This window comes from Vanellus vanellus (assembly GCF_965231255.1).
Source record: "Vanellus vanellus genome assembly, chromosome: 12".
Taxonomy (NCBI): domain Eukaryota; kingdom Metazoa; phylum Chordata; class Aves; order Charadriiformes; family Charadriidae; genus Vanellus; species Vanellus vanellus.
Window position 1 is genome coordinate 19,678,907 of NC_138917.1, and position 21,584 is coordinate 19,700,490.

Consider the following 21,584-nt stretch of genomic DNA (forward strand, 5'->3'; position numbering starts at 1 on the left):
ACCCAGTGCAACAAACCCCGTGTAGTTTCTTTGCTGAAAGCCTCATTTATGCACAAGGAAGCTCATCTCGTCTATATGGCACAGTAGCACATGGACTTAGTTATTGCTACTGCAAGTCGGTGCCGGCTCACAGGGCAAGTCTCTGCGTGTAGGCTTCCTTCCAACAAAGGCAACTCCTATTGAGTTTTTTCTTTAGTCAGGGCTGGGTGAGGGAACACTGCCGCGGTGCCGTATTTTGCTCTGGCCTCTTCTTACTTACAAGCTTCTACTGTAACTAGTCAATGTTCATGAGCATACTCATTACAACTTTGCTTTCTCATTAATTGATAAATGGTTCAAAAGCCAGTGCTGACTTTCTCTGAATCTCTCATCACCGTGAGACAGAATTTAATTAATAGTTTTAATTGAGCACATTCAGCCCTGGGTTACACCACAGACCTTCTTCCATGGCTTTAGCCTTACTTACCACTCTTGCTATATGGTTGCAATCACATGGTGTGTCCCCTACTCGTTGATTGGAAGAAAATATTTTCAACTATCCCAAAAAAGGAGGGAATACAAACCACCGACCTAAACCACAGCCTTCCAGGAAACATTAATGCTCTTCCAAGCAATATTAATTAAGGTAACTTTAGTTGCATAACTGTTTCAATGAATGTCTGGCAACTAGCAACCTGAATTGCATTTGTTCCTACACAATAGAATAAACTGAACTTACTACTTTTAATTGCTGAAACACTTCCCAAACGGGTGTTTATTCCTCCCAGATTCAGTCAGCACTCAGTATTAAGCCACAAAATTATTTAGATTGTACCGCTTCTCCTTTACCTTCACTGTCCTCATTTCTGTCTCTTCTCTGTACAGAACATTAGACACTGGAAGTTACACAGATTAAGTTTGCATTTCAAATAACTACGCTTACTAACTGGGGGCAAAGAGACTGTATAGTCTCAATATAAAGAACTGTATTTAAATCACATCTGTGCACCACAGTTGTGTGTGAAAAACAAAAAATTCAATGAATCAAGAAATGCAGCAAAAGCCATGCGTAATGTTAAACAAATGAAGGTGCCTTATTACCCCTTCCTTGGACCTTACTAAATAAGTTTCTGGGAGAAGCAGAGCAGCTGAGGCTTTCTCAGAGACAGACTAAATGAGACCTCCTCGCTCCAGGAACAGGTCTCCCTCATTTGTTTGTTTTAAAAATCATTAAACAATCCTGAAACTCAACTGCATCCCTCCAGAGACACATTAAGGGTGACTTTTTACATACTACAGGTAAATGCTCACTATTAAAAAAAAAAAAAAAAAATGTGGGGGGTTTTCCTAACAAACTCCCAATAAAGTCATACATCAAGGTCAGTCGCTTGCTGCAATTCAGTAAAGGATGCATTCCCAACAGGAGATCACATAGCAGATTTTACCAAATTCAGCAAACTTCAAGGGAGATTCAAAGAATTGCTGCTTCATTCCTGCAAAAGGAACCAATTAAAGACTCAGTGCTAAAAGGAATTTTGAATGTATTGCTCTTGAATGAAACAATGTTTGAAGAAGGAAATGAATTTGTTTATGAGACACATTGTTGCCTTTGCTGAGTTTTACCACCACAGTTTTCCTCCAAGAGGAAATATATTATTAAACAAGAAGGAAGAAAGCCTCTTTCAATCCCAGTAAGGCAGCCTAATGTTAATGTCAGCAACAGCATGGTAAGGCTCCTACCGGAGTTTTGTTTGGCATTTTTAACTATAAACCCTCTACAACTGCCAAGTTCCAATTTACATCCAAATTTCTTCCAAAAGGTTGGGATTTTGACTCGAGCCTATTACATATTCTTAACTGTTTGTGTTTTTTTAAAAAAACTTGGATTCTTTAGGGCTTACACTGGCCTTGTGTTAGACATTTTACAGAGCCTATCATAACAGGGCCCCAGACCCCACCAAAATACAAATAGTAATTTATTCAGCACAGCAATCTGACCTTTCAATGTACATTTTTGGAAGCTGCGTTATCAGGTATATCTGCCAAGAAACAGGCCCCAGAAAATAGGTCCTACAAACTGTATACCAGAATCAGGTAATTACATTGTATGATAATGAACTAGTACAGTTAAGGAAGCATCAATACTGCCTTAGTGGTTCCTAAAAGTAAAAAAACTGAATTAGTGTGCCATCAGAGCTGTGTTATAATACCACAGAAAGACAGCATGAAGCTTCCAGCACTTCTCTGTTCCTGGCCTCATACTCATTCCAGTAAGAGGACCGTGCCCTGCTGCTGCCTCGCTAGCTCCCACCCATTTTCTCCTTCTCCCCGTCGGGGCTGCAGAGACTTACCCGACGGCAGGGACTGGAACCAAGTTTTTCCTGAGATCAACTCACAGGAGGGAAAAAAGAATGAGGGTAAGAGAAAATAGGGAAAAGTATAAGATAAATAATATGGGAGTCATCGGTCAATGATAATGATTAATTTATTGAGAATGACAATACTGAAGTGCTGTTGCTGCATTAAACCCTGCTTATGCCTCCTTACAGACACAGAGATCAAGAGTTGCGGGGGCTGAAGCCCTTAGGAAAGGGAGATGTTGGAGACAACTGCAGCAATCCCAGAACCAAAAGAAGCAGGCAAAATAGTAACTGACCTAGATTAGTAAAATGTAGGTAGTTTTGCCTTTAGTAGCCCTCTCCCTGATGAAGTTATTGACCATACCAGCTTAATTTGGTCCTATCTTCTTATTTTCTCTCTTCTAGTCTTGTTAAGTCAGCATATACTGACGTAACTAAATATACAATATTCCTTCAAAGTAGAGTTTGCCTTCCAAATTTTACCCAGGGTCTCCTAGAGCACAGCCCTGATGAAAAAAAAAAAAAAAAAATATGCAGGGAGCTTCAGAGAAGTCCCACACCCAAACAACTCCTCCTCTCATCCTCAAACTCCCCCATAATTTCCTCTGTACTTGTTAATTTGTTGAAAGGGCTCCTGTGCTAACCAGAGATCAGAGTCCAGCAAATACACTAGCCTATTCCTTCTTGCAACCTAAATAAACAAATTGGCTCTTAGCAGCCAGCACATCCAAGTCCTAACCAAGCAGTACCTCTACCTATCTCTTTTTAATTTTTTTTCTGTCCCATAAGAAAAAAAAAAAAAACAAAAGATGAGAAACCACATTTCCCTGCTTCCTCTGAAAGTTTTGAGTCTAACTCAACTCATCTGCATCAGACTGCCTTAGCTCAGAGCCCTCACTGGAAAGATTCTGAACTCTTGGTGGCTGGAGTTGAACTCGAGGCAAACCACACTGCTGTGTGGCCCAGCAGGAGCCCGAGCCCCTCTTAAAGAGGTATTGAATATATTTGACACTCCCTCCCCCAGAAAATCTGCAAACTGCTAATGAGATGCAGAAGCCAGGGATGAGATTGGCCCTTAGATTTCTATTGGCAGTATGTATGGAAGCTCAGGCAGATCCTTATCCAAACTTTAGAAATTCAAAACGAACAAACCAAACAGAAAACACTAGGATTACAAGAATGTATTAAGAAATAGCACTGCCTACATTAATAATATGCAGACTAATAATTAACAACAGCCTGCCATCAACAGCAAAAACTTCTTTGAGGAATTAGGAGTGGGCACGTACAACAACTCATTGTTCTATGCTGCTCAGAAGCTCACACATGTATGCCAGTATATCTTTATTTTCTGTAAAAACATGCTAGTTTGCTTGTGGCTTGACATCCTTTCACACACAGTCAGCTCACCCTCTCCCCCCCCCTTTTTTTTATTTTTAAAATTTCATTGTGCTCCTTTGTGCAGGAAATCTCTGCACTGTACAGCTGCAGGACAGGACAACTGAGTGGAACATCATACAATTAGGGCCTGATCCCATTTGCTTCCCCATCTCTATCTCCCTACCACCACAGACCTGCAGAACGTGAGGTATCTTAGAAAGGTTCTGAGATATCTCCCTGAATGCACAGAAAGAGGCTCAAGTGGTTTCCCTCTCCTGAAGACATTCAAAACCACACTGAAAAACCCTCTTAAATTCACTTTGGGTTTTTTTTCCAAAAAATAGCAAGGCATACATTTTTATTATCCTTCCATTTCTGAGACCTCATGGCTCATATTTTCAAGCTCATGAGCTAGAAATTTCACTTTTTGTTCTTGAATGGAAGCTAGGTTTCTAATAGAATCACATGAATTCAGAAGGTGGGACTTTACGAAAACACCCTAAATATTGTCAGGTTTAGGCAAGCTGGCAGCCCTGGGCCCACCCGCAAGGACGGAGGATCCCGGGGGAGCTGCAGTATAGCAGCCCATCTGCACCAGGCCACACCACCCACCAGCCCTCCCCAGCTCTGTTCCAACTCAGCCTCGCTGCCAGGCACTCCCTGGGGCTGGCACTCTCTCCGATTCTCTTTTACAAGAGATTCCCTTCTGCAGGAGGTCCTTTCAGAGCAGGCACTGCTGTTCCACCCTGCGCTCGTTTTTCTGGGTTCCTCTCTATGGCCAGAAAAGCAACTATATTTGCACCATCCCAGTTCCTCCCCTCACACAGCAAAGGCAGGCCCAGGTCCCATCCCATTCCCACTGCACTGTCCTTAGTGTACGAATGGTGTCACTTAAAACAGGAGTGAATGGTGTCATTTGGGTTCCCATTCTGTACCCAAATCCTAAAAAAACAGCGGCCACAGTTCACCAGAGGCAGAAGCACAGATGTAGGGTAGTCAGGCACATAGAATCATAGAATTGTCTAGGTTGGAAGAGACCCTTGGGATCAGCGAGTCCAACCATCTACCCTACTCTACAAAGTTCTCCCCTACACCATATCCCCCAACACCACATCTAAATGTCTCTTAAACACATCCAGGGATGGTGACTCAACCACCTCCCTGGGCAGTCTATTCCAATGCCCGACCAGCACATAACACAATGTTCTGCCATGCTTGGAGATAAGCTGTGCAGCAACTTACTTTGTCTTTCCAGTGCACAGTCATATTCTCTATCCCTAAATTTGAAAAATCCAAATTACAGACACAGGGAAGGCAGGCAGAACACGCTTCTGAAGGGATTATGTGGATTAATCAAGTCAATAATGACAATCTGCGAAGGGCTATGAGAGACCACCGGCAGGATAGAGAATGGGGAGACTGCAAATGTAGGTGTTCACTACAAAAGAAAAGGAGCAGAGCTGTCTGCTCTTCTTAACAAGGTCAGTTCTCCTTATACCTCATGAAGTGCAATGGGACTCCAGTCACCAACGTGGAATCCTAGTGTTGCCATACGTGCCACCCTGGTCCCTCCTAGGAATGCTAAAAACTTTGTACTCTAATGTGTATCAGAAGAGCAATCATCCTGATATTAACCTACCCAGGAGATGGACTTCAGGTACAAAAGAGACTGTATAGTCTGCAGATGTATCCTCAGTCTACAGAAAAGTCTACAGAAAATTAATATTTAGAGGATCTAATTTTGACCACAGACTAGCAGATGACCTCTTCTACAGCATAATGTGAGCTGCTGGTGGTCTGTCTCCTCTCCCTCTAATCTTTTGCTACAGTATTCTTCTGTCTCTAACTGTGCATAAGCACGGGATGCAGTCCACTGTAGACTCGCTATTACAACAGGGTTCTAGCCGCTGCTATCAAACAAGTCACAATACTCTCTCAGAAACAACACAGGAATTGTTAATGACAGTATAGAGGTGAGTATTTTCAACTTCCCCATCATACTTTCCCAATGCATGATAATTTTTCACCTTGGTCACCTTGAAATTATACTTTCTTATTATAACTTGGACACTGAGAGAATGCAACATGCAAATCTTCAGAAAGCAAAAGAGATTTTTTAATGTTGAGAATGCATCTAATCACCCCATCTTTCCTTCAGCGTATAATGTCTCACAAAGAATCTCTCATGCTGATTAACCTTATGGTATCACTGTTCTTTCAGTACATAAAAATTGAAGCTTTGGCTGGGAAAAGTATCATCTTATTTTTTAATTACATAATTTTACGTTTAGCCATTTCTATGCTTTTGTTTTACCAAGATGCAAGCAATATATACTTTGATTAAGAACAGTCTGAAAACTAAATAATCACAGCAAGAAGGGATGACCATGTTTACCTGCTGGTTACACCTCAGCTCATTTATTTGTAATGAGCAAAGAAACAACCGATTCTTCAAATTTACATCTAACTTCAAAATCAGCGTTTTCATTCCCTTTCCTTTTACGTCAAAGATTCTTGTCTGCTCAGGACAAGAAGCAATCAGGCAAAATTTGGTATTAGCTTTAGGAAACCTACATGGAATTAGTAAGCCACAAAAGTTTCAATTCCTGGAAATGGCAGAGAGACAGAAGACGTCTGGTGCGCGAAAGGGCTGGCTGTCAGGGGGATGTCTGAGGCAGAGCCGTGTTCTCTTCCATTCGCTTGTGCCACAGCAAAATCTTAACTAAAACATTATCTCAGCAACATTTCCTAAACTTTGATTGTTTGACTTTGCAGCTGGGACTGATTCATAGGTCTCATATATATGCTTTAAGTCGGAACATTTGCTGCATCTTTAAGGAAGTTTGTGCCTGCCTTATTTTCAAAGCAGGTGTCTTTAATTTCTGTAGAATATCACTGCGCTCTAGTCATTTTAGAGGTCTAGAGCATTTGATAGGAGTAAGAGAGCAGGCACCCAAGCCAAGACCCAGCTTCCCCGCAGAGATTTTTTTCTGAAGTGTCAGGTTGGGCAGTACCAGCAATCCCAGCTGCCGCCTACGTACCAGCGCCGGCCCGCTGGTCCCCGCGGCTGGAGGGAGGGACAACCAGCAGGTGGAGCTTTAGGGCAAGCCAAAAGCACACTTTTTGCCTTTCCTTCCACAGCGTTTACTTGCAAGTCGCTGTTAACTGTACCCCCAGCGCCAGCCAGGCAAGGCTTCCTGCCAGAAACGCAGAGCCCCTCACAGACCAGAAGCCAAAGCCCCATAATTATCATCTCTCTAGACACTCACTCCATAGCCCCGATTCGGACAAACGCAACCCCATCCTGGCACCTGCTTTATCTGCTCCGCCGGACACACGGCAACACAACGTGCTACAGCATCCTCACCCAGGCAATGCTGCCTCTGCCCATTTGTGTGCCCTCCTTTTCGCAGTTCCAATAGTCATCCGAGTATATGGTCGCTTTAATATATGTACACGCAAAGCAATGAGTCAGGCAAGTATAAGTTCACTTTAATATATTTACACTCGAAGCAATAATGCAAGTATTCTTTTTCTATATCTTTTCATTCTTTGCAAATCGAGTTCAGCGACTATGGAACCATTTGTGCTTAGTCTGGAAACGCAGAGAAGGAATTAGACGTTAAGTGAGCACCAACAGGGAAATCCCGTCTCCTACTACCCTGCGGTATTTCCATCTACATTAAATACATACAGGAGTTTATTTGAAGTTGCTCTCACTGAGTAAAGCTTGTCTCTGACTTTTCAAAGAACAAGTATAGCGAGAAAAATATTTTTTCTTGACTCCATTCTACAGCCTCCCACTCTGGTACTACTCCATTTGCTAGTGCTCAGGCACTGGGTGTCTCCAGAAGGAATTTATACTGTATCCTACATTGCTGGCCAACATTTTGGGCTTACCTGCTTTTTTAACATACACACACTGCACTTCTAAAACATTGACTTCTCCGTGTAATGTGGTTGTCACAGTGCAGCCTTCCCTTTTAATCCCTGAGCTGAAATGCAGTGATACATACAGGTACGTAAGTGTGTGAGACAGTGAGGACTATGGGTCACTTAGGTTTTTTGGTGACAAATGATTTTAGATGCACAATTAACATAGAGATGGCTCATTATAACTTTTTTTCCTCACTTAGAAAATGTGTCCCTTCTGCAGGGATGTGCAGTGTGACATCTCCCCCACTGCTCTCCCCCAGCACTCCCCAGCGGTCTTGCCAATTTGGAAGCTCGTAGCCACTATACTTACAGAGCTCAAGCATCCACAGTCCCTACCACATTTAGGACCTAAAAGTTAACTGTTTTTACCTAGACTCGCTTTTTCCCAGGCCCACCTTCCTCCAATTCAGCTGCTTGCTTCTAACCTTTCAGCTTATCAGCATTGATTTATTTAATATAAAGTAGTGAGGTTACCTTAGATCAATTATACCTTTTTTTCTGTGCAATTTCCAATCCTTAATACATCTGTTACTGCTCAGCCGCAGGGACAACTTGTCCAGCTGGATCCTAAATTATTTCAATCCTTAATTTAATTGTATTTTTGCCACAGCCCAGCCAATGAGCATAATTATTTTATGGCTAAGAAGCCTCTTTAGAAATAATCCAATAGCCCATATTAAAATGTAGGTCATTGTGAAAACTGCCAAGTGCCTGACTTGTCATAACTTTGAAGACAGGCTCTGAGTCTCCTTCAGCATTGCTGATCCTTTCGGTGCTTGGAGGCTTAATTTTAAAACAATCAGCTCAACAGAAACAATTTACTTATAACTGTCCAAACTAGTCAATGTTAGCTGGGAAGCTGATCTGCTACTTGATGCTGCACTTGGATAAGTCCTACAACTGAGGGCAACTGGAGGTTTCCAAATACCAAATCGGTTCACAACTTGATGAACCTGTTGCTACAGAACTGTAAAGGCTTTGGACAAGAAAAATAAGTAAAACCCATTCAAACCTGTAAATGAGGTGACCATGTGAAAACATCTGTAAGATGAATGCGTAAATTTACACATGGAAAAACACACACAAAAGTTCCTAAACTTTGAGAAGAAATTATTTTTGGCTCTTAACTAATACCCATGATGGGACTTGGATCCTTTCAAATGTTTATATTTTTACAGATTCACTTTGTTTTTAAAAGAAATAAAGAACTCGTCTTGTTCAGTGTTTTGGAAAAGACTATTTTCAATTAGCTACTGTTTTGTTGTTTGTTGGGGTTTTTTTTCCCAAAGAGATGGAATCACAGTATCAGAAGCTTAAAGAAATTAGTTGCCTTACGACCACTGACAGACACAGTGGTCTTCTCTCTCAAGCTACCAGCAATGGAAAGCTAATTGCTTCTGGGTGAAGAAGGTGAATCTGACTTTTTTCTGTGCTTGTTCAGCATCTAGCACAAGAGAACTCTTGACTTGGATATAACTGCAGTGTAAGCCTTGGGCAACAGCAGGGTGAGCTGCTGCTTGCACGCCTTCCCTTATTGAAAAGGCAACTTTATTGAGCACAATTCACTTGTTTCTGAGCACTAGAAAAGCCAAAAATGACAAACAGAATTTAGATAAGCGAGGCTTTCATTACCACATCTCCTCTCCAGATCTGTGCATACCATTCTCACTGGCCACAAAGGGAGTTCTGTTTCTATACCAAAGGAAATAATTTGGTCCCAAATGTTAATATTAGGCCTAGTAGAAAGCACCAACAGTCAATAATTTAAATGTTTACACTGTTTGTTTAGGCTTTAGTGTAATCAGTGAAATCAGCTGTTTTGCATTTGGAAAAAGAATCAGCCCTATTGTGTCTTCCGATCTAGGCGCATGACGTCTCTTAAAATGGATGAGGCTACATAAAGATTGGCTTTGAACATGCTCAATAATCAGTGTAGTACAGAATAAACTTAAGATCAGAAGCCCGTGTTAAGGTGTCTATTTCTAATTAAGCAAGATATCGGTGCTCATTCGCAGTCTTTTTTGCAGCCTGCACAATTGGACATATTTTATTCGCTGTACAAGCAGAGATATCAGCAAGAGACTGGCAGCAAGAGAAAGGACAGGTCCTCCCAGCAAGCAAGGACAGATTGCTTCTGGTTTTTTTGTTTAGTCTTTTCAACAGGAGGAAAATAATATCCAGCACCTTGCCATTAGCAGTGCAGTAAAAATATCTAATCTTAGGACCATCTGAAATTCAATGAGTTTTCACATCACGATACATTTTGGGTCATCTCTCAGCCTAGCTTTGGACATCAAACAAGGTGCCTTGTTCAGGGTCTGCAGATGACAGAAATTACAAGTATCTTACAAAAGCCTTAATTTAGGGAGATACACATAATCCTATGACCACACGGAGTTGCCAAGTTAAAACCCTTTTCACAAATTCTACCCATAGGCATATAAGCACAGAAGACTGCTCCATGCAAAACGAGCTTCCCAAAGGAAGCCGGATTAATGTGGTACCTTACTCTGATAACTGCCTTTTACGAAAGCAAGGAAAACGTGGTAGATACTAATCTATCACAACTTCACAAAAGCAGCTGCTACAATGACACTTGTAATTGTTAGTCTGAGCAGAAGAGATGGAGATAAATAGAATTGTTAAGACAGGAAAGGAACTGACTAAAGAGGATATAATACTATGTTGTGCTGTAAGGATAATTACAGGCTTGGAGTGAAATTACCCATCCTGAAAGATCTGTTATTGGGAATGAGGTTATTACATATTTACATTAATAATATGCACCCAAAAGTTTGTGTTTGCTAATGGAATTTCGAGATGATGAAGTTGGCAGGCAATATTAAACCAGTGAAGAATGGGACTCACACAGGGGAAAAAAGGTATCCTAGAGTAACAGAAATGGGACAGAAGCAAACAGAATAAAATGTTAAACCTGGCCTTTAAGGATTAGAGAAATGACAGAAAAGAATGACTTGGTGTTTATAAGCCATCTGTGGACAAACATTTACTAGAGGTGTGAAAAAGGCAAGTGAGATCCCCATCTCATTAAAGCCTTGACTGACAATCCTGGGAAATACTACTGTTTCACTAAATGCTGGTAAGACTTCACCTGAAATCTAGGCCATTTTTGCTCAGAAAAGGTTTACTCCAACTAGAAAATAGAAAGATTACGTGGACATACAACATGGTGAACCCACAGGATGGACCACAGTGAACCCAAGCGTCCTGGTTCTCTTACTGTTCAAAGGAGGGACTAGGTCAGTGTGTGTCCTTGCTCCCTTCTGGACTCTGCACCAGCCAAGATGAAGGGAGGAGGATGGAGTGCACCTCATTCACAGTCAGACTGAAATTGGGAGTGCTCCCAGTTATACATAGCTTTGCAAATTGCTCTCATACGACTATCTCTGAGATAGAATAAAAGTGATGCTAAAGCAGGAGCAAGAGCTAGTGATTCAAAACAGGCCGCAAGAAAGAATATTGTTGAAGCTGGAATTTAACTGCTTCCGGTGTAAAATGTTCCAAAGTAGATCTTTAAAAGACTGTAAGTGCTAGTGAGCTGGAGAGAGGTGAAGGGGTGTGCCTATAGAGAGAGGACAGTGGTGAAACTGTGAGGAGTAAACCTCCTAGACTTCAACATCATCCTCTACACACACACGTACTCTATATGTGATAAAATGATAAAGATGTCACAGGATAGCTTGCTTGGGTGGCACTGGTGGCTCCCTTGAAGAAGGTCACCTGATGCCAAGGGTAGCAGATCCCAGGTAAAATGAGCTTGGGAGGTGTGCATTTGTGACAATCTCAAGCAACTCGCTAAGGAAGATACAAGTGCTACTATCATAAGAAACAGGGAGAGGCCCTGTCTTCCCCTAGAACTTGGCATTCTTGCATAAATGGAATACCAAAACATTGTGGAGTGCTTCTGTAATATTTTCAGTCTGAAGACAGTTTGTAGCATGACAGACACTGACTGTCAAAATGCAGGGTCGGACCAACCCAAATGGGCCCTCTCAGTGAGAGAGATGCGTTTCTTTGGCTTTGGAAGAGATACTATGATAGCAGCCCACTAACAATACAACACACAGCTTTTAAATACTAAGTAAACACTACATTTGCAATGGCAATATGATTTTAGAGATATTATGAAGCAAACCTGCCCAACCCACTCTTAACAGTCCAAGAAGCTGGAGCTGATATATATCTACTGTCATCAAAAGGTGTCTGATACAGTCTGCAGCGTGGTATCCTTTACCTGCTAACCTAGAAAGATGGGCACCCCTGCCGCTGCCATGTTCCTATTGCTGTGAAATTGTTTTAACATTGATTCAGTCAGAATGCTTTTGTCTACTTTATTCCCAGTTCCTGCAGCAACTGGCTATTCCCTGAGTTTCTTCTATCACAGAACAACCAAGCCTAACTTCATTCAGCCTATGCACTTCATTTGAAAAATGTTTAGTCTTTCAGTGCCAGTGAGCCCCGAGGCCAGAATAAGCTCAGAGTTTCTGTGGATGTACAAGGACGTGAAATTAAATAGTTGGTGTATATATCCGCTGCCCCTTTTTACTCTTTTCATTATACCTTGGATTATAATAACAAAGTGATGTCCTGGGTACCCAAGTCCAAATCCTAGCTCTCACAAGCAACTTCATTATACATCCCTGCTCATAAAACAATATCCTAAACCCCAGGTCTTTAGTTCCCACTGTATTCACTTCTTTGATCCTACTGTATTCACTTCTTTGATAGTTAGATCTCTTCTTCTCATTTTCCAACTAAATTTATCATTCATCTTCTGTCCTTTGGTTTAAATGTTGGTGGCGGTGGGTTTTTTTCTCAGTGACATTTACCTTAATTTTTTTATAAAGCAATCATATCCCCCCTCAGTCACTGTTTTGCTTGGCTCAACTGCCAAGCTCTCATGAAAAGTATCAGACATAACATGAAGCAAGATTCTTTCAGATGCACCAACTGTAAAGTGCGAGTTCCAACATATTTGAACACTGTTTGATACAGCCCTTCTCAAAAGCTGGTATGTAGGACGTAACACCAGGGGCAGAGGTGAAGAATTCAAACCCCACTGCCAACAAGCACAGTGAGCCTTCACACCAGCTGCAAACGCAGATCTGGAAGCACACACTAAATTGCTGTTCATCAGGATGTTTTTTTCTTCATAGACACTAACGTATGAGAGTGACAATCCCAGCTTACTGTTACAGCATACGGTATAGTCTCCTATATGTTGCAAAGAGAATGATAGATACAAATTTGAATAACTGATGACTAACCTAGCAACACCTGACTATTTTCTAAAGTAAATTATAGCCTATTTCCCAGTCAACAGTGGGATATTGCTAACAGCCTGCCATCTTGCCCGGCTCCATTGAGGTTTCTAAATACAATATTCCCTTCTCTGACTTCAACTCTACCCGCTGTCAGGGTCCATTAGGCATAACAAGATCCAGACAGATTCAAGATTAAGCAACTTTTTTATAAAATCCAATTGAGGACTTTCTTACCTTGAGGGTGCAGCAGATATTACATTAACCAGATTGTGCACACTTTCCATGCAAGAACTAAAGACGTACGTATATATGCACAGTGAATTAATTCTCTTAGGAAATAAGCGGGGGCTTTCTAGATTCCTCCCACCATAGACATCATGATCAAGCTCAGCTAATTGAGACCTTGTGGGGAAAAGGGTGTTCCTTAGCAAGGCCTTATTTTTCCAGAAGCAATATGTGAGTGCTGCTGTCTAGCGTAGGAAGTCTGTGCAGATTATTAAGGCAGTAATAGTCACGTGGAGAGAGGGGGACCAGGTTTAAAAAGCTCCTTACTGGCTAGGCTACAGCTTCAGCTCCCAGAGAGACTGCAGTCCCAGAGCGGTGGAACCGAGAAGAAGGAATCCCCCTTCAGTCATCTTCCCCCTCCCCATAGGTACCAGGGAATGGGACAGAGACACCCCCAGTGCTACTTGGTGAGTCTGTCCGCAAGACGGCTTCAGGGCTCTGCAGCTGGGAGCGGAGGCTCTCCTTATGCCCAGAGCACAGCTTGTCCTTTATTTGCTATGGGAGAATGGGTGCGCAGGCTCACTGAAACGCAGGGGAGTGTGGGCATATTTGGGGGCACTGCATATAACACAGGTATGTATTTGATGCACATAGTGGCAGTGACTGATGGATGATATGAGGAGTAGGCAGCAGTGTAGCTGCGCGTGAGTGTAAAGACGTGGGTTGTACTGCATGGGCAAACAGTGAGTGTTTACACGGTACTATGTAATGACTGCACAGGGGAAGTACTTGCAGCACGTATGGCATGAAGTATCAAAAATAATAGAGAAAATGGTTTTATGTGGTGTATTTGGAGAAGATGAGGGCAGGAAACCGCGGAGTAACAGAAACAGAACATGAGAGCTGCATGTTCTAAGCATGCAATTGCTCTGAAACAGTACAGCCATGGCTCAAATACTTCACCCAGGCAAGGGCTTTAGGATCCAAGTCACAGTTTGGATCTTGGAGCTTGAACCAAGAGCTTTTTGCACAAGCAGAAAATCTGCAAATTGCCAATAGCTGTCTTACTAGCATCTTTGTAGTCTGTGGCCTAAAGAGAGAGGGCGGGAAGATGCCCATATGCAAGCTTTAACTCTGACTTGGGATTCTTTTTCACATTCTGAGTTTGCAGAGGACCCTGGTATTCTTTGTGAACTCTGACTAGCACTGCTTCATATATTACAATTATAATACTGTGTATTATCAGTCCTAGCAGAGTGAATAAGAACAATAGGCTGTAACACCACTGAGAATCCTCTGCGATCTGACCTATTCTCATTGATGCCAGGCCGAAGGGAAGCTATTAAACATGGGGGGGTGGGGAGTTTCTGCCTTTTGTGCTCAGATTTTATTCCCTAAACAGACACTGAACATACAGTTACTGCTCACAGCTGTAACAGGAAGAGCCCTGAAAACCCTTTTCTGCAGCGGTATTTAGCCAACTTCTGGCACCAATCACTGTTGTTCTGCCAGCTAAATCTTTGCTCATTTTACACCTAAAAGACTCAGGTCCCATTTGGAATAGCGGTAAATAGTTAATGTCCTGCAAATACTTCAACCTGACAGCTGAATCCTCCCAGCCCCATGCCTTCCAGGAAAGAAAAAGCCGGCCATCCATCAATCCTGGCACGGGAATACTAGCAGTGTCCAGCTCTGCCCTTCAACCTGCACCCCCACCAGGTTCTGATGTCAAAAGCCAAATTCTACTGTTTAACTAAAGCCACGCTAGCAGACAGGGGAAAAACCAGCCGGGAAAGAGGGGCAGCGGGCAATCCGTATGAGCTCTACCTGTCGCCTGCTAACGGCACTTTCAGGTTGCTTGACCGGGGGCGCGTATTTAGCCCGGCGGGAAGGAGCAGCCCCGAGCGCCCCGCAGCCTGCGGCAGGACAAGCCCTAACTCTCCGAGCGCAAGGTGAACCTGCCGCTGGTGGCCAAGGGGCAGCGCTGGGCTCCGGCCGGCCCCGCTCCGCTCCCCCCCGGCTCGGGAGGCTGCGGCTCGCTGCCCGCCGGCGGCGGGGCTGCCCCAGGTGCGCGGGCGGCGGGGCGGGCTGCGGGCAGCGGCGGCGCGGCCGCTCCCCCGCGGAGGAAGGGCGCGGGAAGCCCCGCTCCCCGGGGGCACCCCGGTCCCCCCTCTCCCGCCTCATTTGCATGGCTCTTATTACGGCCGTGCCTCGCTCCTGCCGCGCTGACACCGGGCGGGCTGGAGCGCGGAGTCGCCTCCAGCGGGAAGTGCACTTCCGTTATCTGCGCTCCCCCACCCCGCCTCGCCCGCTCCCCCTCCTCAGCTCGCTTCTCTCTGGATGTTTAAGGCAAGGATGAACAAACAGATCCAGCCCGACCGCAAAGTGTCGGTGGTGGCCCCCTTGCCGGAGCGCCCGGGGCCGCCGCCCCCGAGGAAGGACGTGGAGCTGATCCTGGTGAAGGAGCACAACGGGGTGCAGTACACCGCCAGCAGCCTCCTGCCCGCCGCCCCCGCCCCGCGCTACGGCGCCCAGGACAGGGAGACCTGGGGCAAGAAGATCGACTTCCTCCTCTCCGTCATCGGCTTCGCCGTGGACCTGGCCAACGTCTGGCGGTTTCCCTACCTCTGCTACAAAAATGGAGGGGGTAAGCGCGCACCGCTTTTGCGAGGTCTTCTCTCCCCGGCCCCAAACCCGCACCGCCGCGAGGGCGGCATCCCCTCCTCCTCGCCGGAGTTTCGGGGGGAAAGCCGAGAGCCGAGGCTCACCCCGTTCTGCCCGGCAGCGGCGGCACCGCCGCTCTGCCCCGGCGCTTCCCCCCCTTCGCCCCCCGGCACCGCGCGTCCCGCCGAGCGGGCACCCGCCGCGGCTCCGGGCCCCCGCCGCGCCGCTCCCATCCTTCGGGCTACGGACTGCTCGCACGTCCCTCCGAGTTCAGCTGAAGTTTGGAGCACGGGCGCGTTTGCCTTCTGCTGCCACTTCAGCCTGCCTAACACTTTTTTCGTTCGCAAATAAAATAGCATCGGGGAGGGGGGACCCCAAACAAAACCACTTGAGCAGAAACACAACATCTAGAAAAGTTGGCGCCGGGCCACTGAAAGGTTTCTTGGGGGCAGTTTTAACGTGGGATCAGGATTTCTGCCCTCCATTCTGCAGTTTGGGGGTTCTCCCTCCTCCAAAGTAGGTAGGAGACTTGTTACAAACAAAACGTCACCTCCTGCACAGTTTGGCAATGACAGCTACAACAACAACAACAACAAAAAAAAAAAGACACACAATAACTACAGTTAGCTCAGATTGTCTGGCACATCTTCAGTCAGACCTTAACTCCATCATCCCCTTTCATCTCCCTGAAATAAGCTGTGCTGTCAGTGATGACTCCACGCTGGGATGGAGTAACACCATCTGCAAGCCGGGCAGGTGCCTGGGGTGCTTTCAGATCACACGCAGAAAGAACAGACCCTGCCTGGCAGATGGAGGGAGGACTGTTTGTGTGAATGGTGAATGATAGAGCGAGAAGAACCGCTAGATAGAAAGCGTGTTCCGTAAGATAGTTCTGTATGTCTTGATAATGTGGTTGCCTGGTGATAAAGGCTAATGGTTCACACTTGTAGCATAAAATACTTGCTTCCTGTGAAAAGAGGAATGCAGGATGGGAAAATCCCTATCAATTAACATGGAATTACACCATCCTTGGAACTTGACAGGATACTAGAAAGGGCTGGTACTGAAACGCTTGGTCTAGTTGGGTACCTCCAAAACTTCTGAGGGGAGTCAGAAAATCTCTCCGCTTACCACCCAGAAAGGCTGAAGAAAGTAGTAAATACTGAAAAATAACCTCCATCCTTATTTGATTATGTCCAAAAGTAATTCTAGCAATTCACACCACAGCAGCACAATGAATCCAACAGGCTTCCACAGTGTCAGGTGCAGGTGTAGCGGCAGCGTCACGCATGCCACTTAGCACATATGCATCATCACCACATCTCCAGGTCATCTGGCAATTTTTAGGGAAAGAGATATGTTCCCTCTGTCTCACATTGCACAAGGTGACACCCAGAGTGCTTGAACTCGTTTCTATCCTATTTTGGGTGACTTAATTTCCTAACCTGCTTCCTTTATAATTTGCTGCTAGCTCAGGTGCAGGAGGTAACAGTCTGCAACTCTATTGCACTTTGATTAGTCTCCATGCATTATCTTATGTCAGTTCAGCTAGAGAAACCTGAGTCTTCGTCAGCATCTTTTAATTCAAATACTTCCAAATTTCAGTGGAGAGACAGCTAACCACTTCACAGCTATAAGAGGCACCTTTCAATGACAAGTTTGCACCGATTCTTCCAGACCATCAAAGTGGAATCAGAGCTTTACAAGCAAAGGTAGAGAGGCCCTATGCTATCAAAGTCTATCGAGTGGCTGAGAACTGCTTGCTGATACAGAGATTACAAACACTCATTTACTCTGCTCTTCAGTAGAGAACAAACCACAGTGCGAAGCATCTCAAATCAACACCTCGGATGTCATTCCTGAACACACATAATATCACAACATCCTTTACTGGCACATAAAAGACTTATTTTACCATAAAATGAAAGATGTGATAATCCTAATGGTCAAACCCCATCAACAACGGGCTTTTCCTAAGGAGGTGTTCTCATGGAGGACATCAGCTAGCTAAGCTGGACAGACACATCAGCTGTGGTTAATAGGAGGACAAACTAATTTTTACAACTTGATTGGTTTTGGTTTAATGAAGTTTACTCATATCTAGATATTGAGATTATTTGTCTTTTTCTAAGCTGTTTGATAGAGTATGGCCATCAGCATATCAATCATGACAGAATTTCCAGGATAGACCCTGCAACAGGGAATGGAAATATAGCCAGAACTGGTTAACAGCTCTCTTCTCTTTACAAGAATTGTCTCTATGGTATCTTCAAAAATTTCCATTCATTGCCCCCCATGTTGGACATATACATGTATCAGTTTCGTTTAGTAGAACTCCTGTAAGAGATTCAGGCTCTAAAGTACTGTACTAAGTTTCAAGCCAACTCAGTCCCTTCTCTCTGTCAAACCGGGTTTGAGAGCTTGTTTGCTCTATGGGTAAATCTTCCTACAAAAGCAAAGAACATGAGGGCAACAGGCAGAGCTATAGGATATTCTTGGCTTTCGTTGCTATCTTTCCAGTCCTAAATCACAGATATTCTTAAACATTTTTTTTTTCCCCACTGCTACTGCAGAAGGGAACTTTATTAGCACTGCAGCAAGTTTTGCTACCTCAAAAGAATAATCCAATGGGTTTCATGTAAGTGCTGGCTTATGTATCCCTGTACAGAAGACGTAATAAAAATAAAGTACTAATAGACATACAGAAAATTTAATTTCATTATCTTAGTAGTTTTGCTGGACTGCTGAGCAAGCTAAAGAGACAAAATCAGGTGGCGTTTCTATACCTGTATATCATGCTCAAACTTGCTCTTTGAACAGTTTTACAAGATGCTCATAAAAGAGTTATAGTTTGCCTTTTTAGATTTATAAGGAGCTACTAGATAAAGGAAAAAAAAAAAAAACCCGACTGAACTTGAATTGGATGGCATGTATAAAGTAAACCAGTGGAAGGGAAAAGGTTTCCTTTCTTCCTCCCTCAGCTTCTCTTTGTTCTGAAAGCCTCAGCGATTCAACTAGAGCTGACTAGCTTTTTGACAAAGATAGTGAAACGTGGGTTACAAACTTGTGTATCTTCAACACACTGATACAAAACAGGTGGTGAAAAGGAAGGACACTATAATGCCATACGTACTAAGCCACTAAGGTATTTTAACACGTTTTCAGCATAACTTGTGCTATCTAGCAAAAAGAAATTGTTACCCTTCTAAAATCGATACCCACAAAGGTTCTACAAATGCTCTTAGATGTTGAACAACAGCGGCAAGGACACGGAAGTGGTAGAAAATGGCATCCCCCTTTACATCTGAAAAAAGCAACGTGGGTGATGTGGACTGTTATGTTCTTAAGACTGGCTATGATTAATTTAAGATGCCAGCAGACACGCTAAGGGCCTTTCCATGCTTGTAAAAATAGGTGGTTCTCAATAAAGCGTGAGAACTTACAGGAACTCAGAAGGAAAGTATAAATACGTGCTGTATTCCCCTCATTCACTGTTGAATTTTACAAGGACATGGATGCATATACACCCCCACCTTCTTACTAGCCAAATCCTTGAGTGAGTTTCTTTGATAAACTCCTGGGAAATTTCCTGATTAAAAACTAAACATACAGGCTTTTGCGTTAGATCTTGAAGTTCCACACACACAAAACTCTGATAGCTTACTATAGTGAGTTTTACTTACACGAGGCATACACCACCCAGTGGTAGTTAAATAGACTTTTTTATGTTAGGTAACTTTAGAGACAGCACCTGTGGCGTTAACAAAAATCCTATTTGTATTTTAACAAGCTCCCAGTAACAAAAAGCTAGAGAGTACGCAGCATCCAGCAGCACTAACATGCTGAATGAATAGCCAGAAACATCTGTGTTTTGGGAGTAGCCTGCTGAGAGACCCCAATGGGACTTCTGCACAAAGATAGATGGCAGAATGTAACCCTTCTGTGAACAACTGTGATTTTTGGAAACATTCTTCTGCTATTAAAAAAAATAATCCCCAGTCTTTAGTAAGATCTAAAAAGGTAGGGCATTTATTTTTTTTGTAGCAGTTACCTACTTCCATAGGATTTGCCTGCCTTAGAAGGGCAAAGACAGATCCAGTGGCTGTATTAGAATATGAAACGGCCCACAGAAAACTTTCAGGACAATTTAGCATGAACAGACTGGACGAGGTCTTGCCCTCACTGACTTCTTGGAAGTGGGATATGCCCACTATGTGCTCTAAACTACTTTATAAAATGATAGGGAGGCTCTGTACAGATGGAAAAATTCTGCAAGCTCTCATTAAGCAGACACAGCGACACTCCAGAGGGGGGAATTCTCAAACATTGCCTTGTCAGTGTTGCTGATCAATGCACACCACAACTTCCATGTATTTGACTGCTGCTCACAGCACAAAGGAAAAACACTGCAGCAAATCAAATACTTTTTGTGCAGTCCATTTGTGAGAGTTTCAAGGAACGGGATATGTCACTGGAGAAATCATCAACTACGGTCATTTCTACTGGCTATTCTCACAAGTGCTGTATCCTCATTATAACTCATTTCTGGCAAAAGCCCATTTTTTCTATTTTTAAAAAGAGACTCCCTAGCTGCATGACTCTCTAAGTGGTTAGCATCAATGTACTCAAAACAAGCCTTCATAACACATCCAACCTTTTAAGTGCTCCCCAGTTCTGTAAGAGGCTATGCAGAATTAAAGAACAAGAGTATTAAAATTAGACTCTCATCAACTTAGGGAAAGATTTACCCTGATATTTGGATTATATCTAAAATTTTACTGATGCCAAATGAAGTTGAGTAATGCCTAGTATGATTAACTGATGTGCTCACAGTGGGGGAGGATGATGCTTAGTCGTAGTTAACAAAGCTATTGTAGTTTTTGTACAAGATACTTTTAATTTTAATGTTCATTTTTGTTTCATTTTCCTGCATAGTCATAGGCAAAATTAGTATTTCCTATTGAAATCTGTGGAAAAATACTTTACCAACATAAAGTACTTTTTTCCTGAGCCAAAGTATTTGCAAGGTCAGTCATGTTCAGACTACTCATTAGGAAGCATGTAATTGTCGGATTAGTCACTGGAGACTTATTGTATCATAAGAATCAGATTAAGCTTTTCATGAATTTACGAATAGCTGCAGATAAATATTTTAACAGTTCTCTAGCTATCATAATATACACTTTTAATCTCCTCTGAAGCATTACTTTTTAAGTGTTTTTAGACCACACTATTTCTAGAAGAAATTGTTTACTTCAAAGAACAGTTTGCCGGCAATCAATACACTTTAGAACAGAAGTATCTTACAATGTATCCTAATGCTCCCTTTCCTATTCATACTTCCATAAGCTGTAACACAGGGCTGAGCAATCCACGGCACAGATACCAAAGACAGCGTACAACGAAATCTGAATATCCTCAAACAGGGCCAGCACAAAGGCAGGAGCCAAGAACTGTCGCACGTTGAGAATGACCCCTGTGAAAGTATCAGGTCCCACAGAGCTGTGAGCCTGGCTGGTGCACCGCTTCCCCAAAAGCAATGCTGCGATGCTGACCAGAAGCACCTTGCCTTTCTACCAAGCTCTGCCGCCTGCATTTTGCCAAGTGTCTGCCAGCAAATTTAATCACTATTTTGAGAAATAATATAATCTGGTACTTTACACTTCAAAGGTGGATGATGACCTTTGCTTTGTAATATCAGGGTTTACATTCTAAAATAGCATTGATAATGATAAGAATAAATCAACTTCGAAGT

The 21,584-nt window shown here is 43.3% G+C and overlaps 1 protein-coding gene across 1 annotated transcript in view; it reads left to right on the forward strand.

Moving 5' to 3' along the window:
• Positions 1-13,602: 13,602 nt before the first annotated feature.
• Positions 13,603-21,584, forward strand: part of SLC6A2 (solute carrier family 6 member 2) — a gene marked incomplete at both ends in the record, with an annotated part of 72,615 nt that continues 64,633 nt past the window's right edge. The window contains 2 exons of the mRNA XM_082489527.1: positions 13,603-13,632; positions 15,515-15,812. Of these exons, the coding sequence (XP_082345653.1) occupies positions 13,603-13,632; positions 15,515-15,812 (328 nt within the window). The remainder of the gene's footprint in view (positions 13,633-15,514; positions 15,813-21,584) is intronic.